This window comes from Dermochelys coriacea, chromosome 1, assembly GCF_009764565.3.
Source record: "Dermochelys coriacea isolate rDerCor1 chromosome 1, rDerCor1.pri.v4, whole genome shotgun sequence".
Taxonomy (NCBI): Eukaryota; Metazoa; Chordata; order Testudines; family Dermochelyidae; genus Dermochelys; species Dermochelys coriacea.
The window spans coordinates 231,857,030-231,883,784 of NC_050068.2; the positions used below are offsets into that span (position 1 = coordinate 231,857,030).

The 26,755-nt window shown below is 40.7% G+C and overlaps 1 protein-coding gene across 4 annotated transcripts in view; it reads right to left on the reverse strand.

Moving 5' to 3' along the window:
* Nucleotides 1–26,755, reverse strand: part of SSPN (sarcospan) — a 64,019-nt gene that overhangs the window by 11,529 nt on the left and 25,735 nt on the right. The window contains exons 1-2 of one of the 4 annotated variants that reach the window (XM_043516192.1): nt 20,818–20,946; nt 19,374–19,461 (exon numbers count right to left, since the gene is read on the reverse strand). The exons of 1 other annotated variant lie outside the window; for it this stretch is intronic. Coding sequence is in view for 2 of the 3 variants with exons in the window: in XM_043516184.1 (XP_043372119.1) it covers nt 20,818–21,132 (315 nt within the window). In the remaining variant the exon portion in view is untranslated. Of the gene's footprint in view, nt 1–19,373; nt 19,462–20,817; nt 21,559–26,755 lie in introns of those variants that run through there. 2 more of the 4 variants (XM_043516184.1, XM_038389083.2) reach the window with 2 other exon arrangements.

Consider the following 26,755-nt stretch of genomic DNA (forward strand, 5'->3'; position numbering starts at 1 on the left):
ATAGAGAACATGAAACAATGGGTGTTACCATACACACGGTAACAAGAGTGATCAGCTAAAGTGAGCTATTACCAGCAGGAGAGCGGGGGGTGGGGGAGGAAACCTTTTGTAGTGATAATCAAGGTGGGCCATTTCCAGCAGTTGACAAGAATGCCTGAGGAACAGTGTGGGGCGGCGGGGGGGGAGAACAAACATGGGGAAATAGTTTTACTTTGTGTAATGATCCATCCACTCCCAGTCTTTCTTCAAGCCTAAATTAATTGTATCCAGTTTGCAAATTAATTCCAATTCAGCAGTCTCTCGTTGGAGTCTGGTTTTGAAGTTTTTTTTTGTTGAAGAATTGCCACTTTTAGGTCTGTAATTGAGTGACCAAAGAGATTGAAGTGTTCTCTGACTGGTTTTTGAATGTTCTATTTCTTGATGTCTGATTTGTGTCCATTTATTCTTTTATGTAGAGACTGTCCAGTTTGGCCAATGTACATGGCAGAGGGGCATTGCTGGCACATGATGGCATATATCACATTGGTAGATATGCAGGTGAATGAGCCTCTGATAGTGTGGCTCATGTGATTAGGCCCTATGATGGTGTCCCCTGAATAGATATGTGGACACAGCTGGCAACGGGCTTTGTTGCAAGGATAGGTTCCTGGATTAGTGTTTTTGTTGTGTGGTTGCTGATGAGTATTTGCTTCAGGTTGTGGGGGCTGTCTCTAAGCAAGGATAGGCCTGTCTCCCAAGATCTGAGAGAATGATGGGTTGTCCTTCAGTATAGGTTGTAGATCCATGATGATGCATTGGAGAGGTTTTAGTTGGGGGCTAAAGGTGATGGCTAGTGGCGTTCTGTTGTTTTCTTTGTTGGGCCTGTCCTGTAGTAGGTAACTTCTAGGTACTCTTCTTACTCTGTCAATCTGTTTCTTCGCTTCAGCAGGTGGGTACTGTAGTTGTAAGAATGCTTGATAGAGATCTTGTAGGTGTTTGTCTCTGTCTGAGGGGTTGGAGCAAATAGCGGTTGTATTGTAGAGCTTGGCTGTAGACAATGGATCATGTGGCATGGTCTGGGTGAAAGCTGGAGGAATGTAGGTAGGCATAGCAATCAGTAGGTTTCCGATATTGGGTGGTGGTTATGTGACCATCACTTATTAGCACCATAGTGTCCAGGAAGTGGATCTCTTGTGTGAACTGGTCTAGGCTGAAGTTGATGGTGGGATGGAAATTGTTGAAATCATGGTGGAATTCCTCAAGGGCTTCTTTTCCATGGGTCCAGATGATGATGTCATCAGCGTAGTGCAAGTAGAGTAGGGGCATTAGGGGTTGAGAGCTGAGGAAGTGTTGTTCTAAGTCAGCCATAAAAATGTTGGCATACTGTGGGGCCATGCGGGTACTCATAGCAGTGCCACTGATTTGAAGGTATACGGTGTTCCCAAATGTGAAATAGTTATGGGTGAGGACAAAGTCAAAGTTCAACCTCCAGGTTTGCTGTGACATTATCGGGGATACTGTTCCTGAAGGCTTGTAGTCCATCTTTGTTGGAACGTTGGTGTAGAGGGCTTCTACATCCATAGTGGCTAGGATGGTGTTTTCAGGAAGATCACCGATAGATTGTAGTTTCCTCAGGAAGTCAGTGGTGTCTCGAAGATAGCTGGGAGTGCTGGTAGTGTAGGGCCCGAGGAGGGAGTCTACTTAGCCAGACAATCCTGCTGTCCAGGTGCCAATGCCTGAGATGATGGGGCGTCCAGGATTTCCAGGTTTATGGATCTTGGGTAGCAGAACTGGTTTGGGTTCCTGGGGTGTCTGTATGGATATGTTCTTGTGCTTTTTGTGCTGTGTGGTGTTGGAGAGCTGCCTAGCAGCCTCTTGTTCATATTCTGACCTATTCATGATGACGATGACACCACCTCCTTTGTCAGCCTTTTTGATTATGATGTCAGAGTTGTTTCTGAGGCTGTGGATGGCATTATGTTCTGCACGGCTGAGTTTATGGGGCCAGTGATGCTGCTTTTCCACAATTTCAGCCCGTGCATGTCGGTGGAAGCACTCTATGTAGAACACCATCATAGGGCCTAATCACATCAGCCACACTATCAGAGGCTCGTTCACCTGCACATCTACCAATGTGATATATGCCATTATGTGCCAGCAATGCCCCTCTACCATGTACATTGGCCAAACTGGACAGTCTCTACATAAAAGAATAAATGGACACAAATCAGACATCAAGAAATAGAACATTCAAAAACCAGTTGGAGAACACTTCAATCTCTTTGGTCACTCAATTACAGACCTAAAAGTGGCAATTCTTCAACAAAAAAACCTTCAAAACCAGACTCCAACAAGAGACTACTGAATTGGAATTAATTTGCAAATTGGATACAATTAATTTAGGCTTGAAGAAAGACTGGGAGTGGATGGATCATTACACAAAGTAAAACTATTTCCCCATGTTTGTTCTCCCACCCCCGCCCCACACTGTTCCTCAGGCGTTCTTGTCAACTGCTGGAAATGGCCCACCTTGATTATCATTACAAAAGGTTTTTCCCCGCCTCCCGCCCCCGCTCTCCTGCTGGTAATAGCTCACCTTACCTGATCACTCTTGTTACAGACTGTATGGTAACACCCATTGTTTCATGTTCTCTGTGTATATAAAATCTCCCCACTGTATTTTCCACTGTATGCATCTGATGAAGTGAGCTGTAGCTCACGAAAGCTTCTGTTCAAATAAATTTGTTAGTCTCTAAGGTGCCACAAGTACTCCTTTTTATTTTTTGCGGATACAGACTAACACGGCTGCTACTCTGAAACCTGTATTTATGTACTGTCACCGTCTTTATTAGCAGTATTCTATATTTGCAGTAGGACTTATTACATGCTAGGCACTTTTCAGTCACTTACAAAGGACAGTCCCTGCTCTGAACTCAGAATCTAGGGCAACAAGTATTCTTTATTTTTTTTAAATGGAATTAATTACACTGTCTTATTTTGCTCTTCAGGGTGGGCTCAGCCCTACAAATTATTCAGCATTCCTTTGAGGTGATTAAAATCCTCGACTTTGGTGAGAGCACTTAGCATCTCACCAAAAAGCTCACCTAACCCTAATCCTGCAGGAGCCAAAGCTAGAACTATGTGACCAGCTCTCCATGGACCTCCAGCTTGTGCTCTATAAAACCTATAGCAGTGGCTCTCAGACTTTCCAGACTACTGTGCCCCTTTCAAGAGTCGGATTTGTCTTGCATATTCCCAATTTTCACTTAACCTCAAAACCACTTGCTTATAAAATTAGACATATAAATACAAAGTGTCCCAGCACACTATTACTGAAAAATTGCTGACTTCCTCATTTTTACCATATAATTGTAAAATAAACCAATTGGAATAGAAATATTATTCTTCCATTTCAGTGTATAGTATATAGAGCAGGATAAACAAATCATTGTCTGTATGAAATTTTAGTTTGTACTGACTTCGCTTGTGCTTTTTGTTGTCTATTGTAGAACCAACTAGGCAAATATATAAATGAGCTGATGTATCTCCTGGAAGACCTCTGAGAGCCACCAGGGGTACACATACCCTGGTTGAGAAACACTGCTCTATAGAACAAATACGTATGGGGGGAGATTACACAATACTCACACCATCATATCAGTAAGTGAAAGCAGGGGAAAAGATAAGACAAGACCATTTTTAAAAGCTTTACTGCTGCCTAACTGACTAAACACACCATGAAAAATGTACTCCATGCTGCCCTGTGTTCTTGGTACTCCTTATTGGAGTTTTGATGTCCCAAAGTTAACCCTTCTACCTCTGATGTTCATTGCAACCTCTGTGCTCAAGAAGAATACAATGGCATTCTTTGGCATGCCAACAATCAAATCCCACAATCTTGTGCCTCAGCACAGAAGACTGAGTGATCACCAGTAATCATGGGATTAACATTGTTGATTGTTAAACTAAAGACAAAAAAGTCCTCCAGAAGTAATATCTGCAGCATCTCACACACTCAGTATGGTCTCAATTGTAGTAACTCGTCTTTTTAGTTCTAGAGAACCTAAATCTTCTGTAATTATATTTTTAAGAGCCTGACCCAAGGTCTATTGAACTAAATGGGATTCTTTCCATTGACTTCCATGGGCTTTGGATCAGGTCCCAACAGATGGAATAATTTCAACTGATCACGTTTTTCTCCTAACTTCTAAATAAATGTTAAATCTGATTCTGAGACCTTTGAATAGAAGTGTTCTGTTTGTTTATGAAATTCCCACATCTTAGGTTAGCCCTTGTCAGATGTGAATCTGTGATCCCATCTTGTGACTTCCTTTAATCTTCTCATTCAAAGTCTCATTTGGTTTGGTGGGGCCTACTGCAAGTTCTTTGTTTTTGATCACGAATGATGGGGGAGGGGCAAGCTCACTGGTGAGCAAGCAGTGGGACAGCCAGAGCCCCTTGGATGATTATTACATCAGGTCTGTATGACTACAGCATGGATGATATACAAGCTCAGGACCATAAAAGGGATCAAGTCTGAGTGTGGACAGAAGGAATTGTGATAGAGCCTGTCTATATTATGGGGGAAAAGGTGTGTGTGTGGGGGGGGGGGGGGGGATTAAAACATGATAGCCAAAATGTGTTAATGTGCACATGTTTAAGCACCACTGGGCACCATGGTGTTTAATGCCTTTGAGAACATGTTGGCTGGATGTGGTTAACTCTGAGTTATAGGAGACCAGTTAACGTGTGTGTGTTTTTTTTTTTAAAGGTGTTAAATCCTGCCTCACCTAGGTACTGAGCAGTATTCTGTACATGCCTTACTAGTAGCACCCTGGATTATGAAAAATGGATGAATGTTAAAAATCTGAGGGCCCATTCCTCCTCCCCCCACTAAAATCAATGGGGAAACCTGCATTGACTATAATGGGAACCCAGCTGGGCTCTAAGGTTCTTGTTTCTCTTTAATCCTATGTGTGTGTTTTGAGAGGAATTCTCTCTGCTTTTCCAGTGAAACTAGGCTGGTAGGTTTTGTTTCCTCTGGACCAGATCCTCAGCTCATGTAAATTGGCATCGCTCCAGGGAAGTCAATGGAACTCCCTTGGCCTACACCAGCTGTGGAGCTGGACTTCTGTTAGTAGTTTCACAACCTGGTTTTCCACACACTATCATAATGCTATTGTATTTGAGTTCCCAACACTGCAGGGGGCCATCTGAATTGAGGGAAAAAAATACAAATCCAAGAATTTGTAAAACTATATTGAATGAAAACATTCCTGTTTATGCTTTAATGGGAAAACAAATACTACTAACTGTTCTTCCATCGGTTTCCCTTTAGGAGGACAGTATCTCTGAATACACAGCAGTGTCCCTCCAAAACCTGTGTGAAATAACAGATTTACCCATAAAGTTGTCTTTCATGTCATTTCTGTAAGACATGGTCAAGTAGTATTCCCTGAGAACATTTCTAAAGAAAGCATCAGTGTTATTTACTCCTTTCCATGTCATGTGTATTTATGTTTGGTCCTATGACCTGCACACTGTCTCCAATTTATTTGTTTTCTTTTTATTGCTGACAGCAATAATTGACAGGGTTGTCAGGGGGAACCCTCTCCCCTCCACACACACACTTTTTTGGCACAATGGTCCTGATTTGCGCTCACTTTTGAGAGTGTAAATTTGGCACAGCTCAGTACAAGCCAATAGGATCAGTCTGAAACTAGTGCTACTGAGAGCAAAACCAGGCTCTGGTTCTATTTAACATGGTATCTAATGATAAGTTAGGATTCTTTTACAGTAAAAAAAAGTCCTAAAGAAATAGGAGCTCATCCAAATCCCATTAGGTCAGTTGCAAAACACCTACTGACTTGAACAGGAGCAGGATCTGGCCCATCTTCAGAAATCTTTCAGTATGAAGAAGTATCATTCAAAAGCATTTCCATCCTGCATACACTTTGTAGGATTCCTCTGGGATTTAAATAATATACTAAAGGATAATTGGAGAGCACAGTTAATGGGCATTTATAAAGGATTACATCAAGTCAGGTTTCAGGCAAGGTTTGAACAGGATATTTTAGAAGGCTTAATCCTGTTTTTTTTTTTTTTGTTTGGTTGGGTTTTTTTGTTAACCAAAGATCTGAAGAAGAGGAAGCTGGCAAGCACCTGATGTTGACTGGTAAATACAATAACTCCTGCCCAAATCTTAGATTTTTAGGGATTACAACAAATATCTAGTTTACATTTAAGTTTTTTGAAAAGGTAGACTCTCTCTTTGAAGCAAACTTGAGTACAGAACAGTTAGAGAACAGTTTACATGTTTCTCTGTGTTATTAAAAGATCAGTTTTGAATTATGCCCATGAAGTGCAATAGAACAAACATCTTTTGGTAAATATTCTTAAAGACTCCTTAAGTGACTATGTTCTAGCATGTGTGTGTTATGCATGCTGTTAATGTTGATTATAAAATAGCATAAGGAAATGTGACATTCTGAGGTTCAATAACTATTGCAATATCCCAGCATGAAACAGACTTCCCATGCCTTATTGACTAAATATATAATGTAAGATGCACTAACCTTAGCACTAGGTTATCAATCAATATGCATTTGTTACACAAACAAAACAGATTCCATAAGAGTTATGGAATAATATTTAGGAGTTATAAGAGCTGATCTTATTAGCTGACTAACTAGGAATAAGCATTTCAACCCTGTGCAAATTTCAATCTGAGTTTATTTCAAGTTCCTGTTTCATAATTTTCCGTATGAGCTAATACACCCCTCTTTGAACAGATAGTTGCATGAAAGGAATCCACAGGAGTTTAAATTTCAAAAAGTATTGCCTAGAAAAATACCTGGATGTGATACAGATGTACTTACAAAAGTTACAGGTTTAATTTTGATTACTACATCCTCTACCACTGAAAACAAAATTTACGAGAGCTGGTTGAAAAATTAAAAAAAAAAGTTTGTGGAAAATGTCAACATTCTTTCCATCTAGCAGATTTCTAAATGGATCCATTTTAGTTGTTTTTAATCAAAGTTTTTAAATAAAACCACTATCAAAATGGTTGAAATTGTCTGTTTTCTGAAAACAGGGATAGATCATGTTGCCGTTGAAGTTAATAACTTGTTGATTTCAGTGGGAACAGAACCAGGCCCTATACTGGTACCTAAATATAATTATTTATGACTAGACTTGCAATGATTCCTTTCCAGGATAGCCCATAGCTTGTAAGATCTTTGGGACAGAAACTGTCTTTTCATTGTGCCCAGTGCCTAGCACTGGAGAACTTGTCCCTGATTGGGAACTCGAGGCAATACCACAAAAGAAATACTTAGTGATAATAATAATACAATGGTGACTGACATACTACAAATACCCATTTTACATATGCAGAGTAGATTCTATCAAAGTATGCAAGATGCCACTCTTTACGTAGCTTAGTCATCTAAAAAGTGGAACGAAAGCAGTGAAAAGTCTTTCCTCCAATCTGCCACAGCAAAAAGCCAGCAACACTAACTACATTTCTTACTGCCAAAATAAAGTCACATGCTGAACATCCACACCTGTCTTTAAAGGACAAAGGTTGATTGTTTTCCAAAAAGCATAGTCAGACTGGCAGCAGCAGAAGCACAAAAACATCGTACTGCTCTACATGACTAATTGTCCTCCCTCAAACCTATTACACTCATTGAACTAACCATGGCAACGAACGGTGAGAAAAAATATGATCTTCAAAAGCATAATGATAAATACACACAATCCACTCATTCAGTAGGGGCCAAATCCAGAGGATTTTATTTTGACCAAATTCCCATGGAACTCACTGGTGTTTTTCTTAAGTAAGGCCCACCGGATTTGCCCTCCCTATCCAATCACCCTTATTTTAAGTTTCTTGTAACTTTCTCATACTTTAATCACACAAGGTCTCAACACAAAGATGGAGGATAGATAGCAGAATACAATCTGGTAATGATTAAGATGTTGATGTAATATACATAATTGGGGGAAGTATTAGTTATTGTCACACTCTGATGTATTAACATGGTTTGCCTTATTCCTACAGCTGTCCAAACCATGGATTGCTCTAATCTGCTCTTTTTTCTGCCTAATACATTATGAGGGTTTGTTGCTGCTGCAATTTCAGGCAAAGTGTGGCCCTAAAAATAGGTAGGCCTCTCAGTCAAATGATGTATATTTGCCTTCCAAGAATTTCCTACAGATTTTGGAAAACATATGGTGCTGAGATGGGAGAGGCAGGAGAGCTGAAAATGTCTGAAAAGAGATGAAAATCTGGTTTAAATGAACATCTTGGGCCATAACTCAAAACCTATCTGGAAATACTTATGCAGGTGACTAATTTTACTCATCTGCTCTATTATATGGTCTAGTTAGCGGGAATTTTAGAAAATAATCCTTGTAGTCAAAAGTGTAAACAGTGAAAAGCAACATATTTGTAACCTGTGGAACCCAATGACATATGATAACACTGAGGCCAAGAGAATTACACATTTTTATGGATAATGAGAATACCCAGAGTTATATTAAATAGAATGCACCTTTTTAAAGAGGAATATAAACCCTCATACTTCAGGGAATAAGCCAACCGCTAATAGATGAAGTTAGGAAGAAACTTTCCTTATGAGCAAGTTATTCCATAATCACCCACTACAAGTCACCTCTCACTATCTTAGATTTCAGAGTAGCAGCCATGTTAGTCTGTATTCGCAAAAAGAAAAGGAGTACTTGTGGCACCTTAGAGACTAACAAATTTATTTGAGCATAAGCTTTCATGAGCTATAGCTCACTTCATCGGATGCATTCAGTGGAAAATACAGTGGGGAGATTTATATACACAGAGAACATGAAACAATGGGTTTTATCATACACACTGTAAGGAGAGTGATCACTTAAGATGAACTATTACCAGCAGGAAGGGGAGGGAGGAAGGAAGAAAACCTTTTGTGGTGATAATCGAGATAGGCCATTTCCAGCAGTTGACAAGAACGTCTGAGGAACTGTGCAGGGTGGGGGAAATAACATGGGGAAATAGTTTTACTTTGTGTAATGACCCATCCACTCCCAGTCTCTATTCAAGCCTAAGATAATTGTATCCAGTTTGCAAATTAATTCCAATTCAGCAGTCTCTCCTTGGAGTCTGTTTTTGAAGTTTTTTTTGTTGAAGAATAGCCACTCTTAGGCTTAGGTCTGTAATCGAGTGACCAGAGAGATTGAAGTGTTCTCCGATTGGTTTTTGAATGTTATAATTCTTGATGTCTGATTTGTGTCCATTTATTCTTTTATGTAGAGACTGTCCAGTTTGACCAATGTATATGGCAGAGGGGCATTGCTGGCACATGATGGCATATATCACATTGGTAGATGTGCAGGTGAACGAGCCTCTGATAATGTGGCTGATGGCCCTATGATGGTGTCCCCTGAATAGATATGTGTACACAGTTGGCAATGGGCTTTGTTGCAAGGGTAGGTTCCTGGGTTAGTGCTTCTGTTGTGTGGTGTGTGTGGTTGCTGGTGAATATTTGCTTTAGGTTGGGGGGCTGTCTGTAAGCAAGGACTGGCCTCTCTCCCAATATCTGTGAGAGTGATGGATCATCCAGAAGTCACCTACTACAGGACAGGCCCAACAAAGGAAATAACAGAACGCCACTAGCCATCACCTTCAGCCCCCAACTAAAACCTCTCCAACGCATCATCAAGGATCTGAAACCTAACCTGAAGGACGACCCATCACTCTCACAGATCCTAACTATACATATTCAACATGCGTTACTTTGCATTTATCAACATTAAATTTCATCTGCCATTTTGTTGCCCAGTCACCCAGTTTTGTGAGATCCTTTTGTAGCTCTTCGCAGTCTGATTGGGACTTACAAAACTACAAGATAGTTATCATCTGCAAATTTTGCCACCTCACTGTTTACCCCTTTTTCCAGATCATTTATGAATATGTTAAATAGGATTGGGTTTAGTACAGATCCCTGGGGGACACCGTTATTTACCTCTTTCCATTCTGAGAACTGATCATTTATTCCTACCCTTTGTTTCCTATCTTTTAACCAGTTACCAATGCATGAGAGGACCTTCCCTCTTATCCCATGATTGCTTATTTTGCTTAAGAGCCTTTGGTGAGGGACCTTGTCAAAGGCTTTCTAAAAATCTAAGTACACTATATCCACTGGATCTACCTTGTCCACATGCTTGTTGATCCCCTCAAAGAATTCTAGTAGATTGGTGAGGCGTGATTTCCCTTTACAAAAACCATGTCGACTATTTCCCAACAAATTATGTTCATCTATGTGTCTGACAATTTTGTTCTTTACGATAGTTTCAACCAATTTTCCCGATACTGAAGTGAGGCTTACTGGCCTGTAGTTGCCAAGGTCACCTCTGGAGCCCTTTTTAAAAATTAGTGTCACATTAGCTATCCTCCAGTCATTTAGTACAGAAGCTGATTTAAATGATAGGTTACAGATGACAGTTAGTAGTCCTGCAATTTCACATTTGAGTTCCTTCAGAACTCTTGGTTGAATACCATCAGGTCCTGGAGACTTATTACTGTTTCCTTTATCAATTTGTTCCAAAACCTCCTCTAATGACAGTTCAATTTGGTACAGTTCCTCAGATCTGTCACCCAAAAAGAATGGCTCAGGTTTGGGAATCTCCCTCACATCCTCCACAGTGAAGACCGATGCAAAGAATTCATTTAGTTTCTCCACAATGGCCTAAACGTCTTTGAGTGGTTTTTTTTAGCATCTCCATCGTCCAGTGGGCCCACTGGCTGTTTAGCCGGCTTCCTGCTTCTGATGTATTTAAAAAAAATTGCTATTACTTTTGGAGTCTTTGGCTAGATGTTCTTCAAATTATTTTTTGGTCTTTTTAATTATATTTTTACACTTCATTTGCCAGAGTTTATGCTTTTTTCTATTGTCCTCATTAGGATTTATCTTCCACTTTTTAAAAGGATGCCTTTTTGCCTCTCACTGCTTCTTTTACTTTGTGTAACCACAGTGGCTCTTTTTTTTTGTTCTCTTACTAGTTTTTTTTAAATTGGGGTATACGTTTAAGTTGAGCTTCTATTATGGTGTCTTTAAAAAGTTTCCACACAGCTTGCAGGGATTTTACTTTTGGTACTGTACCTTTTAATTTCTGTTTCACTAACCTCCTCATTTTTATGTAGTTTCCATTTCTGAAATTAAATGCCACAGTATTGGGCCGCTGTGGAGTTTTTACCGCCTCAGGGATGTTAAATTTAATTATATTGTCACTATTACCAAACGATCCAGCAATATTCACCTCTTGGACCTGATCCTGTGCTCCACTTAGGACTAAATCAAGAATAGCCTCTCTTCTTGTGGTTTCCAGGACTAGCTGCTCCAAGAAGCAGTCATTTAAGGGGTCAAGAAACTTTATTTCAACATCCCTTCCTGAGTTGATTTGTACCCAGTCAATATGGGGATAGTTGAAATCGCCCATTATTATTGAGTTTTTTATTTTAATAGCCTCTCTAATCTCCCTGAGCATTTCAGAGTCATTAGACCACCTGACCAGGGTGGTGCTGTAATATAGCCCTATTGCTATATTCTTATTTTTCAAGTATGGAATTACTATCCATAGAGATTCTATAGTACAATTTAATCATTTAAGATTTTTACTTCATTTGATTCTACGCTTTCTTTCACATATAGTGCCACTCCCCCACCAGCACGACCTGTTCTGTCCTTCCGATATATTTTGTATTACTGTGTCCCATTGATTATCCTCATTCCACCAGGTTTCTGTGATGCCTATTATATCAATATTCTCATTTAATACTAGGCACTCTAGTTCACCCATCTTATTATTTAGACTTCTAGCATTGGTATATAAGCATTTTAAAAACTTGCCATTTTTTTGGCTGTCCCTATTGCATGATGTAATTGAATGGGACTTTCTTCAATTGACTGTTTCTCATCAGATCCTCCCTGTATTTTATCATTTTCCATCCTCTCCTCCTTATTAGGACATAGGGAATCTCCATTTTTGGTTTCCTCCCCTAAGGCAGTGGTTCTCAAAGCCGGTCCGCCGCTTGTTCAGGGAAAGCCTCTGGAGGGTCAGACCGGTTTGTTTACCTGCCGTGTCCACAGGTTCGGCCGATTGCAGCTCCCGCTGGCCACGGTTCGCTGCTCCAGCGGTGCGAGCCAAGGGACATGCTGGCTGCCCTTCCCGCAGCCCCCATTGGCCTGGAGCAGCGAACCGCGGCTAGTGGGAGCTGCGATTGACCGAACCAGCGGATGGGACAGGTAAACAAACCTGTCTGGCCCACCAGGGGCTTTCCCTGAACAAGCGGCGGACCGGCTTTGAGAACCGTGGCCCTAAGGACCATCCGAACCACATGCTCCTCCACACCTGTTGGCTTTCCCCCAGCCCTTAGTTTATTTAGTGGTATTTCCAGACCAGACTATAAGCAAGTACTAGAAAACCCAAAACCTCCTCTTTCACAAAATGTACCCCATTTTGCACAGTCCAGAGGTTCAGGTGCTTTGAAGAAGGTTAAATTAAACAGCCAAATTTCTGGGTATTTATCTGAAGCAACCCCGCCCCCCAACTCCAATTTTTGATGTTCATCATGACCAATTAAAAATGGCCTGTATAAAAAAAAAAATAGATGCCTATATGGTTATGATTTCCATTAGCTGCCTTGACTGTGTCAGTTTTAATTGTCACCTTTTATGAAAGATTTAAAGTAGTTTCTCTAAAAACTAGTGACAGTTAAAAACCCAGCCAGGTTGTATAGTAGGTAAAACATGACTGAAAGCCACATCCACAACTGCTGCTAGAATTGGTGTCCACAGCAACAACCAACCCATCCCCCAAAACCAGCATGGGTCCAGAGCTGACTAGAAAGTATCTTTCTTCTCTCATACTTTGAGAAGTGAAGAAGTTTCCGTGGATTTAAATGGCCAAACCCATCATCCCCCAGATCAGTATAGAATAAGATCAAATATTTCCTGCTCAAGCTGCTCATACTTCTCATAGAAAAGACAATAATTGAGGACAAAGCTGTGGCCTGAAATTTGGAAGGCCCATCACTGAGAAGCCAATGCATATGACTCATGCATAGCAATGAGGAGGATCCTGTGTTGTGGCCTGGAAAAATCAAGGCAGGAGGGGAGGACTATGGTTTGTTCATATGAATGTGTATTGTCGTCTTATACTGGTGAGACAGTGTACAGATAACGATCCTTCTGTATGAGCTGTTAAAAGTGTAATATGATTTAGATATAAATAGCTTAAAGAAGGGGAGTGGTGGACATTATTCACTTTATATGATCAGTTTAAATTACAGTATGCCCTGTCCAGTCTATATTGTACAATTAACACCACCTGTCTAGCTAGCCTCAACCAATCAACATGTAAATTACAAAATGGCCTTAATTGTCATTGCTTTATAGCATAGTAAAGTCCTTTTCCCTGGCACACTCCAATACAATAATATTTTATACTTTTATGACCCCTTTTGCCCAAAGATCTCAAAGCACTTTACCAACAATTAAGCAACAAAACCCCTGTGCATTCAATACGTATCATTGTACCAATTTTGAAGCTGGAGGGTCTGTTCCTCATCCCCTTTGTAAAGAAACTTTGCATTACACAAAAAGCACAAGTTGACCATAGAACTGCATGGCATTCACTGGGAATTATGGGTGCTGGAGTGGTCCAGTGACCTTACAAAGGGTCAAGGAACAGATGCTGCTTTACGTCCACCTCTACGTCCTCCAGCTCAAAGATGAGTCATGTTCCTTTCAGGGATACCTGAGGATTGAGCTTTGAGAATCTGAAGACACAGAAAAATTAAGTGTTTGTGGCCTGATTTTCAGAGGTGCAGAGCACCTCAATTCCTATTGAGCCCAGCAGGTGCTCAGCCCCTTTGCAAATTAGGACACCCATTTAGATGCTTAAATATTGATTTAGGCAGCTAAGTATGGCAATGAATGGCCAATGAAAGCATCAGCACAGAGCCAGGAATAAAACCCCAAGTTCAAAGTCAGAGTCACCTGCTTTAACCACTGGAAATATGTCAATTAAATATCTCATTTATCAGAGTCTTAGAGGGATATGGAGTGCTGGGAGATATTTTTTAAAAGTCTTTTCATAAATGGGACTAGGGGCCAGCTCCTCAGCCAACCCAATAATTGGCTGGACTGACTTGCACGGCCTTCTGATTCTTCTCCATAAGGTGCCTTCTCTCTCTTTCCTGAAAATCCTACCTCAAAAGCAGTTACCTTCAGGAACTATTCTTCACTTGTTGCCCCTCGTGCCTCCCCCCCAAAAAAATCTTTCCACACCTTCCTTTACTGAACTGTTTGCCACATGCTTCATTGTGTCTTTATTGGTTTTGTCTCTCCTGTGAACTACCTGAGGCAAAAAGCATGTCTCATTCTACTGAAGGTTTTACGAAGTGCCATATACATTTCTGGCACGATATAAATGAGGACTGATAACATTCACAGAACATTGCAATTAAAACTCTGTCTAGCTTTTGCACCATAAAAACCTGTATCAGTCTTGCTCCACTAGCCCTCAACCTAAAATCAATAGTGGTCAGAGAATGGAAGCCAGACCCCCCACAGGCTGCTATGAACAGGAATCAATAAGCCAATGGCCACCATATTGCTAAACATGAGGAAGATTCTGGGAAAGAGGTCAAGTTCTGTGATGATGTGGGGGGTGGGAGGAAATGTCCTGGTGTGGAACAAGACCATGGAAAAGGTTAAGAACGACTGGTCTAGGTAGTTTAAGGTCAAAGGTCAACCACCTTGAAGGAGGAAAAAAAAATAATGTGGGAGAAAGGGCAGCGGCTTAAGAGTGTTGTCAATGGTAAGTATTTTCAGCCAACAAGAGTGCATTTGTCAGCAGAGCAAAGAAAGAAGTTAAAGATAAGGGAGGGGAGGAAATGAAAGAGAATAAAGAGGCAAGGGCAGGAGGAGATGGGTTTGAGAGGCTGAAGATGAATAGGCCTCACTTTCACAGAATAGAGTGGAGGAGAGGGTGGACTTGGAGGTCAGAGATGGGAAGGAAAGGAAGGAATTTATGCCTAAGAACCAGTCTTTAAGAAGTGTTCAGCTCTCATGCAGGGGCCAAAATAAGTCGCCGGTTTTCAGTAGAGATCAACTCATTGGGTTCTGAGCTCTTAAAATATTTCCTATTAAGTGTCACAATGGGAGCTGCAGGACACTGAGCGCTTTTTAAAAATTTGATCCTTATCGAAATGCCTAGATGGGAGCTCAACCCTTTTGGGGCAGGGGGGAATCTCTCCCCAACTGAAAGTACTTTAAAAATGGTTGTGAGTAAGAGGAGAAGGTTTTATGCTTTAAATGCAGAACACACATACTGTTTCTTCTGTGTCCTGAAGAAGGGTTTTTATTTTTTTGTGAATTCCACAGTTTTCTCTCTCTTCTAGCCCATCTGGAGATGGGCAAGGCCAGCTAATATGAGGTTTTGAGAACTAATGAGACTACAGTTCCTTTGAAATCTGCTGCCCATGAGAAAGTGTGCCTGGGAATCTCAACGGACCTGACCTTTCTCCAGTTTTCCCCGGCATAACTCCATTTACTCCAATGGATGCAGTCCTGATTCACACCAGTGTGAATGAGAGAAGACTTGATTCCAAGAGCTTGAACAAGCTAGAAACAAAAAACAATGTTAATAACTAGTCTCCTGTGTCCAAACAGATTAACTGGAACTATAAACAAAAGCCAGATCAGGTTTTTCAGACCAGAAGCTGAAAAGAGCTATTCTATTTTCTTTTATGGACCACTGTAAAGTAGATCTTAATATTTAACCATAACACAATAAAATGTAAAAACAGATTCATCTAGACCTGTAGTCTGGGAGGAAGTTAGGTATCTCAGATTTTCAAGTCTCCTAAAAAACCCAAATAATTAAAAAAAATAGGTTTTTAAAAGAGAATTAAAATGAGGGCACCTCAAAACCTGTTGGGCAGCTCTGATAAGCAGCCCTGACTTAAGATAGTTCCCATGAGGTTTGGAGAAATATCTGAACATCTCAGGGGAACAGGCTTGCTTGTGAGATTTCTGACACTTCCTACTTCCGGTCATGATGGAAATACTGAGAGAATAGACTTTCATGGAGAAATTCACTATTTGTGCTTCTAGTACGGACTGGGATCTGGGTGTGGAGAGGCCAGAAGGAAATGAAAATGAACAAGAAGAAGAAGAATACATAATGCTTCTATAGGGCTTTTTCATCAAAGCAAAAAGATGGATGGATAATCATTATTATTCCCATTTTACAGAGGAGAAAAAAGAGAAATTAAGGTCCAGAATCTCACAGGTATTTAGATGCCTAATTCCCATTGATTTCAATAGGAGCTAGGGGCCTACATACATTTGAGGATCTGGGCCTAAAGCGACTTGCCTAAAGTAACATGGCACATCAGGGCAGAACCTAGCAAATGATTCAGCACTCCTGGCTCAGTGCCACATCTCTTCGAAAGCCCTGCTTCCAATGGCAGAACATTTATCTGAATATTTTCAAAATTGCATAAAAAGGGGTTCAGCTTGAGTTAGAGCCAAGCTCTGGACAGAGGTTTCAGTCATCTCCTTTTTTATCTTAATTTATTTACCTGGTTCTAGTGATACAACAGGTACATTCTGTTTTTAAAGGGAATAGGTCATTGAGACTGAAGCAGGAGACTGGTAACTCCGCTTTTGCTCTCTGGGCACAAAGCCCAATAGTGCCTAGAACTACATGAAGCTCAGCTACACAAAGCCCATGAACCTTTCCTTTGGTTTCTAAATAGCAACCCTTGTATTTCAAATGAAACTCAGCTGAAATTGCTAAGTTTCACCTGGTTTCATGTTGAAATAGTTTTAGTGTGATGCGGCTAAGTGTATCACTTCCTTCTCTAGCAGCTAGTCCATACAGAAGATAAGAGCCTACTACTGCTACTAATCCATGGTGTTACTGGTTTTGCTCAGTGGTAGAAGCCTGTGCTTTCGGAGCTATGGGTCCCAGATTCTGTCCACACCGATTGCCTATAGTGTGGTGGTGGTAAGGTGACACAATAGCCACAGAACCAAAAAGCAGCCCAAGTTTATTCAACAGATTTGTGGAGTCTTATCACAACAAACTGAGGCCAAGTTTTGAATTTGAAATGAAACCTGAATCCACACTAGTTTTGCTTGGTTTGGTTTTCACTGGGAACATTTTGTTCTAGTTGCTTCACTAGACAAGTTCCCTTTCATTCATGCTAATGGATTAAAGCACTTTGTCACACTATTCCTAACTGAAAATACCTTTGCCACTAATAAAGCAAAAAATCAGTCAGGATCTGTTTAACACATTAGCAGTTTTCCTTCATTTTTCTGTCATATTTCAACAACAGCTGGGGGTTAAATTCATTCCTGCTGTAATTCTGATGGAGTTACACTGGGGGTGAATTTAGCCCACTGTCTTTAACTTCATTAAAAAGGTCTTGATAATATATTTTACAGTTCTTAAACAGTTGGTGAATCTGAACACTAATCAAATACTTTGAAAAGAGTACTTGAGTGGGATGATACTAAAACAAGCACACATTGATATTTTACACCACTTCTTTCCGTTCTGCTGCACTGCCAAGAAAGGCAATGTTGCTCATTTCTGCGTTAATAAATAAGTTCCAGAAAGATGCACTTTCTGCTACAGAATAGGAGCATATTTGTTTTATGAGCAAGACACACTCCATCCCATGCCCTTTGCATGATCTCCAATCTCTACACTGGCCTAATACCAGCCCAAAAGACTGTGAGCAGGATATCTGCATGCAGGGTGTTCTAACACAATAGATCTCCTCCATGGAGCACCTCATCTCCAAATTCTCTAATGCATAGTTTCCAGAATATTCTGTCCTACTGACCACCGGCAAAGGTCCTGGGAACTTTTGTCCTACACTGGCAAACTTTTCTCTGGCTCACAGGTTCTCAACCTTTCCCAGCCAGCGTCCCAACAAGCAGCTTGTATATCCATCACAGTGTAACCATATATGAACAAATAATGGCACAACTTCTCAGCTACCTCTTTATTTTTTAAGCTCTCATGAACCAATATCTTGTAATCCTTTGCATCAGCTCCCACAGCTCTCCTGACATCACTTGAGCTCCATTTAAACATCGTCTCTCCTGGATGCCGGGAGTTACAGCTCCAACTTCTCAATCTCACCTCTCTCTTTCAGTGCCATTCCCAACCTCCTCCACCTGAGCCTGGCTGCTGGGAATGGAAAACAACATGCTTCTCTTTCCTCCCCTACATTTGGTGTGTGTGAGTTTTCTCAGTAGCTCTCAGACACTTGTCTCTCCACTTCTCACTCTCCCTGAAACACATGTATCAGGAAGAACATTCTCATGGTCACCACACCATTCAACTCCAAGACCAGATAGTGTGTACAGAAACCCAGTCAGTGGCACGTGTAATTGTGCTGGTAAGGAATGTGCCTACACCAAAACCTGCTGGTAACCCAACTTGGTAGAGCAACCCACAGACTGAGAGCTGCAAGTCTAGCCAACATATTATTATTTAATACTCTAGCTAGATTCTTAAATTGGCTCCCATTACTTTTGTATCTTTAGGTCTTCTATATAGGTGAAAAGGTGAAATGATTGTAATGCTCAAAGCAAAGAGATCCTAAGAATTATGTAGCCAGAATCTTGTGTTTCTAGTGTCTGTGGGAGCTCTGCCGTCACAGAGGTCATGCAGGTTGATGTGTGCAAAACCCAGCAGTTTTAGTTCAGACTTGAGTTTTGCTTTGAAATTTTAGGCTAACTCAAAGTGTAAACGTACAAATTTTTGCCTGGCTTCAGGTGGAAGCCATGCAAAACAACTAAGTTTTGCATTATTTATACCCAGCCCACACCCATCCAAATGTCAGTCCAAATTCCTGCAAACGGTTCATAAATCATGGCAAATATTACCCGAGTTATGGGTTGGTCACAAAACCTCAGTGACCATTGGCCTGGCTGGGGACTCCCTCTGGAAGGGTAGCACAGCTTTATGTGCCGATTCTCAGGTCTACCACTTTTTTTATATATATATATGTTGGCTGCATACAGGCAAATCAAGGAGCATGCTCAGCAGCTGTAAACTTGCATGCCCTCACTGACTTCAATGGAGCAATGCCAATTTACTCCCGCTGGAGATCTAGTCCTGAATCTTTGTGGCTGTTTATCTGTCCTTCTAATGAAGAGGTTATTCAAAATTTGGGAGATCCATAGTGTGGATCTGAGAAGAGAATCTGACCATCAGTGTTTGCAGAAACTTTAGGACATGTTAACTTAAAAAAATGAAGTGGAAATGTTGCATGCCCTAGTTTATTGTTCCCCTTCCACCCTCACCTTGTAATGGAGCAAGTCCTATTGGAAATTTCTCTTCTGTAAGTGAGGGTAGAATTTCACCATGCAAGACATAACTGAACTTTTAGATCTATATTTCGGAAGAAGAGAGAAAAAGGGGAAAGGGCTAATTAAAACGAGCCATTATCTGTTTAGAAACTCAGGTCCTGATCATTCCAACTTTTTCAGGATTGGGCCTTTGACTTTTAGGTCTCAGAGATAATTTGATAAGGATTGCTAACACAAAGATGTAATTGTTATGTGCAGCAGCTGGATTAATACAATTAACCATAACAATTCAGGTCAAATAATCCTCAAACTAATAAGAATTTATGTTTATGTGGTACACTATACACTGGTCTACTGCATCAAGAATCTTTTCTTTGTTATAGTGCCTAAATATTTATTTACTTGGTGGGAGATTGTATGTTCCATAGTTGAATAGCACTCAGAATTAGTACAAATACATAAGAATACATCTACTTGAAATATGGTCCTTTGGGGAAAAATAACAGGCATAGAAAACATATATAATACAGTCCCCAACACAGGAATGTTACCATAGCCACATGTACTGTCTCTCTAAAAATGATTAAATAAAACAAGGCCAAATCCTGAGAGATGCTGAGTGCCCCCCAACTCCTAGTGACTTCTACAGGAGCGGCCTGTGCTCAGGATTTGGGCTGTATTTCTTAGCTGATTGCGTATATGTGCATGATCATAATAGACTTACCAGGGACCCCACCCTTTACTCCTGCCACTGTATTTTTTATGCCTAACTGCATTAGACAAGGCTAGCCTGTCACTCACAACTTCAAATTTCCTCATTTTAGCTGGCTTGTGTCACACGCTTCAGACTCTACAGACTTACTTGTTTTGCATTTCATAGTAACCCTTTAATCCGAAGAGCCACATGTGGTGTGTTCTATGGCAAAGGATTTGGGATGTGGAGGGGGGAATGAAAGGGGTTAAGTTACAGTCTGTTTTTAACTCATCACAGTGTTGACGCTAAAAGAACAGCCAGTTCTTTTCTGACACTATTATAAACACATTGAATTAGAGGTTTATAATTATACTTTCACTCTCTTAAACCTGACTGGTTTTTTTGGGGGGGATAACAACATAAGTAGTAAACATTTTTTTTCAATATTACTAACCATCATTTAATAGCAAACAGGTTAATAGGTAACATAATATACATCTGGTGCACCACAACCCTATATTTTATTCAAGGTATTGGGTGTTTTGGGGAAGAATATGAAGGATTATATTATATTGCAAGTTTCCTTGGGAAAGTAAATTAGACATATAATTGCAGGAATATTTATAGTTAGTTTAGCTCATATATGGTGTAGGACATGCAGTTGGTTAGTCTTAAGTGTAGCATCATGCAGATTGCATTAATGTTGGCAAATGCACTTTATGTAGAAACAGACTTTATGCTTACAATTATCCCAGCCCAATATGGAGTGTCTCTGACTAGTAAAGAAGAGCTGATGCCTGCCATAATGAAGCCCAGCACTGTTATAGAGATGCCTAACACCAGCTGCAACAAAGCAACCAGCAGTGGGAAACGGCAGCAACAACAAGTGTGGGATTCCTCCTCCTGGCCCGTTTTGGGATCCCCCTTGGCTTTCTTCTTCATTGCTGGCTCCTGCTGCTTGGCTGGATCGGTGCTTTTCTCCCCTTCAGGTGCCTTCCCTGCCTGGTTCTGGTTATTAAGGGACGTATTGTTCTGAGGTTTCTTCTCCTCTTTCCTCATGTTGATGAACTTTTTTTTTTTCCTGGCTGATGGGCGTGTTGAGGGGTTGCTTTTTTTTGTGTGTGTGTGCCCCCGAAGCTTCGCTATGTGCTGGCTGAGTTGTTCCTGGTATTTGAATCAAGGAGGCTGAACAAATATGGAAAACATTTGGAGCAGATTGTCAGAGCTTCTAAATGCCACATATAGCCCGGAGAAGAGGGGGAATCAAGGGGGGTAGTGAACTCCCAACATGCAGAAGCAGATTGCCTGTGCTAGGGCTGGCTGTGCACATGAGAACTGTGCGTATGGAATCATAATCACCGCTTGTGTGACCTTAATTAATATGCAGGAAACCATTGTCTAGGTAGGGGATGCCTGAGCACATGGGGGATTGATTTGATTTGCGAGTGTGAAATTAACAGGCACAAGTTGATCACACTGCAACTGTGTTATTAGCATGCAGAAGCTAATAGAATAAATCTGCGGGGTGCTGTGCACACAGTATGCAAGTGTGTGATTTTTGCATGCAAAAGACTACTGCCTGTGCGTCTGAGTGTGTGTGTGGATGTGGGGAGCCTGTGTATATAAAAAGAGTGTGTAAGTGATATGAAGAAAATTCAAAGCCAGTTTCCTGGATTTCAAGCAATCGAGAATTTGCCATAACTTTAAAAGGCATGGGGAGGTACCGAATATTTAACAAATAGGAACACTAGGGACTCATCTTAAAAAACATGTACTCCTTTTGCATGCATTACAGAAAGAAACAAGAACTGGTGACTATGTGCAGGTATTGACGAAGCATAAAGTATTTATTGGTACCTTAACATTTACTAGGGCCACGCTTCATCATTAATTAATCAAGGAAGAAGCATCGTATCATCCTATTACCCCATCACACTTTCTTATTTATGCTTAGGGGTAGGATATACACAGAAGTGTACAGGTGAATGGTATTTTACACACACACACACACACACACACACACACACACACACACACACACACACAGTCCTGCAATGGAATCTGTGCAGGTGGGCCCCTTGCAGAGTCTCAATGGGGGCTCCATTTGGACATGGGAGTCCGCCCATACACAGAGATTTCATAGCAGGATTGGGGCATGTAACATTAAAGGGATGCTTGAGGACCTTGTATGTAAATACAGGAGTAAAGAGAACTAGGTAATGAGCATTCTATTAAAAAACAAAATCTATGTTTTTACCACTGAGAACAGAGTGCAATATTTCTCATATGGAAAGAAATCATACATCCATTTAAATTATACATAAATGCTCAAAAAAAGAGATACCAAACTGATATTAGAAGTATCAAACTATAAGTTCCTGATCCAGAAAGCAAGCCCTTAAGTAGGAGTTCAACTAACTTTGGGGGAATTACTCAAGTGCTTAACATGAAGCATGTGCTTAAATACCTCACTAGACTGATGCCTAAGTATGTAAAGAATGACATATTGGCCAAAATTCAGCAATCACTTGCGTCCTGTGCAACCTGGCCCCGTGCCCGCAAAGCACTTAAGTGTGAAGCCGAGCAGTACTTGTGAAACCAGCAAACACAAGGGACCACATTCTGCTTCCAGTACACTGGTGAAAAGCCATTTAAATCACTGGCATAACTGATCAGAATTTGGGCCCAGCAGTTAGAGAAGAGAATGTTTTCTTAGAATGAATGATAAGAACAAATGGGGAATTTAGAGGAAGGGAGTCATCAGAAAGTGTATGTGTGCAGGGGGTGGGGGGTGGGGGGGGGGAAGAAGAACTCACACAACCATCTTGGAAGGAAACAAAGTCATGCTGGAGAGAAGAACAGGAGTACTTGTGGCACCTTAGAGACTAACAAATTTATAAGAGCGTAAGCTTTCATGAGCTACAGCTCACTTCATCGGATGCATTTGGTGGGTTTTTTTCCACCAAATGCATCCGATGAAGTGAGCTGTAGCTCACGAAAGCTTATGCTCTAATAAATTTGTTAGTCTCTAAGGTGCCACAAGTACTCCTGTTCTTTTTGCGAATACAGACTAACACGGCTGCTACTCTGAAATGCTGGAGAGCATAACCAAAATTTTGAAGTATCCAAAGAGGATCTTACACGTGCTGAGGTTGCATCAAGAAAGTCTTTCCCTTGAAATATTGGCAATATTTTCTGGGAAACTACACTATTTCCAGCTCTTTATGGCATTTAACAACAATGAACTGTGTCTGCTGTATTAATAAATTATGATGTCACCTTGTTTTATGGTTAAGCAATATCCTTTTCAGATATTTATATTATAGGTGTACAAAAGAAAACTAGTCATGAAGTGATTTCAGACACAGTACATGCACATAACTCACAAGTGACATCAGTTCTTGTTTCCTAAATGAAGGATTAGGAAATACTCTTAAAACAATAATAGTGAAAGAGAAAATGAAAGAAAAAATTGGGAAAGCTATCCCCAAATATTTGTCATCTATCAAACTGAGCTTTTATATCTTCTTAGTGACAATATTTTATAATAAGCTGGGCCTATTCCTTTTAAAAAAAATCATGAAAATACTTTTCACTTATATCATGTTTTTCACCTGGCACCTCAAAGTACTTTACAAAAGAGGGTAACTATATTTATGCCATTTTATTGATGGGGAAACTAAGGCACAGAGGGTTTAAGTAGCATTCTCAGGGTCAGACCTAGAGTCAGGGCAGAGCTGGGAATAGACTTTGGTTTCTTGATTCCCAGTTTCTGTCCAAGCTAGTGGGGAGGTGGGGGGGAATCAATATACAGTTAAATAATTTATTAAATTGAATTTAACAGATCACTAATCTATAAACACAAAGAAATATTCTTTTGGAGTTTTCTGAGTTCCAGTTCCTCAACTGTGAGCAATCTGTGGCTTGGAGAAGGATTTGAGGAGGCGGGCAAAAGTGAAATAAAGCCACCTTTGCATGCTGATCTTGAGGGAGTAAGTTAGAACAGCTCAGAACTGCTCATATGTATGTTGGTTGGAAATGCACGTAAGGGTTTTTTCCAGAGTTAGGCATGGCCAGAGATGACAGAGTTGGCTAAACCAGGAATCCCCAGTTGTTAGGGCAACATTACGTTCTCTTTGAATTGTTGTGTGTTGCAAAAGGAGTGTGTTGGAGGTGGAGTATGTTGATATATTTATAATTTATTTACATGTATTTTCCCCTTCCTCTCTAACTCAGATCTGAAGTGAAGTTTCTTTTTCAAAGAAAATACCAGTAAGATTTTTAGCACCTGGATTCAGGTCAAAAAGCTGATTAATGAGAATATTCTACTAAAGGGGCCAACCCCCCCGCCCCCCGCTTTATTCATGCAGACAGTGCTATTGATTTCAATGGGTTATTCATCTGAGGATTTGCATGACTGACTGAAATGGCTGCTTGCTTGTCTACTGAATGAAGAATTTCTCTCTCTCCATCTCTCATTTTTAAATAGGTGCCTAAATATATATATTTATCCAATAAGTATCTTAAAAATCAGGCTGTGCTCTCCCGGCTTCGGACAGTACTTCAACAATGCAGATTGTGCAAAGAGAATTTTGGTGGGGATTTTCAAAGGGGCTTATGGGAGCTAGGACCCTTCCCTTCTCCAACGGAAAGTCAGTTGGGCACTAACACCATTTGTCCCCTTTGAAAATTCCAGTCTTAGGGCCTATTTCTGTACCCTATATGCAGGGAGAACTCAATGGGACATTTTGTTTGTGTGAGGACTGTAGGGTCAGGATACGTGGTTGTGACACATGAACAGAATAGGCTATAAATCTTACCTTGTCACAAGCAGTTTGTTTTGTAGTAAGTACTATTATAACACTATTTTTCTTAGGAAACTAAACAAAATAGTTCCCTTCTCAGCCATTCACTTCAGACTGTAAGGGTATGTCTACATGGCACCGACTCTCAGAACCCAGGTCAGCTGACTCAGACTTACAGGGCTTGGGCTTCAGGGACATAAAATTGCAATATAGATGTTCGGGCTTGAGCTGGAGCCCGGGCTCTGAGACCCTCCTGCTTCATGGGGTCTCAGAGCACAGACTCCAGCCCAAATCCAAAGATCTATACTGCAATTTTATAGCCCCACAACCTGAGCCTTATGAGCCCGTTAGCTGACCCAGGCCCACCACAGCTGCGTAGCAGGTCTTTTATTGCTGTGTAATAAAAGCAATACAAAACAAAAAAGCAATCTAAGGTGTCTTAGATTAGGGTATGTCTAAACTGCACGCTAAGCCTAGGATCTGACTTGGGTTTGAGCCCTAGCCCCACTTCTGTCCACACACAAGTCGGTTTGACTCAGGTCAGCAAGCACTCAGGTCCTGGGTCCTCGGATACTGCTAGGACGGTGGCTCAGAGCCCAAGTTCCACTGAGACTCGGGTCCAAGCCCTGAAATTTAGCAGTGTTGATGTAGGTCAAGCCACAGATCTGAGTCAGAAGGACTGCATAGTGCAATATGGACACATTAGCAAGGCCTGAGTGCAGCAACTGTAAACCCAGGTTTACAATGCAGCGTGGATGCTCAAGTGTGAGCTTGGAAACACCAAGCCCAACAAACCCAGGTCACACAGACCCAGGTTTACAATCCAGCATAGACATACCCTAATTTACCTCTCGGTCAGACACAACATTCTGTCCTGATACAGAACTTCTCTCATCTCTATGAGCCTGATTCTGATTCCCCTTTTCATGCTGGACAGCACTTCACCCAGAAGTAGTCCTGTGAGCTTCAGTGGGTCTATCTGTGGAGGAACATACTCTTGTCGAATAGTGAGGGAAGCAGAATCTGGCCCCATGTGAGAATTATTTAGACACATTCTACTTTGCAGTCCCTAGGTTATATGACAAATGTAACAGTCAGAAAACAGCTGACCTTCTTTCACTGGAAGAGTTTTAGAACTCCTATGGATATTAATCAGCTGTTAAATGAAGCTAGTAGATTATCTTGTAATTTAAAAATATACTATATATGGCATATTTAGACAGTCACTATAACTGTAGCAGTACACCAAGATGTATTTTGTAAACTTTACTTTGTAATAAAACCCTTGAGTGGGAAAGTATATCTAGTAGGGGATTTTAAAAAAAAGAGAGTTAGACAATGGCTACAAGATGAGGAAACAACAAGGCCCTTTTTACTGTTGCAGACTCACCACTTCTGACCCAGTCCTGCATTTCTTGAACACTTGAAAATATTGAGTTCAATAGGGGCATTGGGCCCAAGCTTGGCCCTTCCATTATTATGAACACTACCATATTTGTTAATTGTACTTGATATTGTGCATCTAGTGGAAAATTTGTTGTAGAAAAATTCAGAGCATTGCATGAGCATGTTAGAAATTAATATAGTTATTTTTAGAAATTAGAAGATTTAACAACATGAAACTTTCTAGATTAATTGTAATAAATCTTCTGTATGTCACTTGGATTTTCTCAAACAACAGAAGAACAACAGTTCCTGATTTATGCCCAAAGATCCTGATTCAGGAAAGCACTTGAGCAGAGACTTAACTTTAAGTTTACATTAAACACATTCTTTAATTAAGCATGTGCTTAAATGCCCTTCCAAATAAGATGTTTTTGTGAATCGAGCCCACAGATACATGTTACCATTTATCTCAGGGCATGGAACTCTAATTT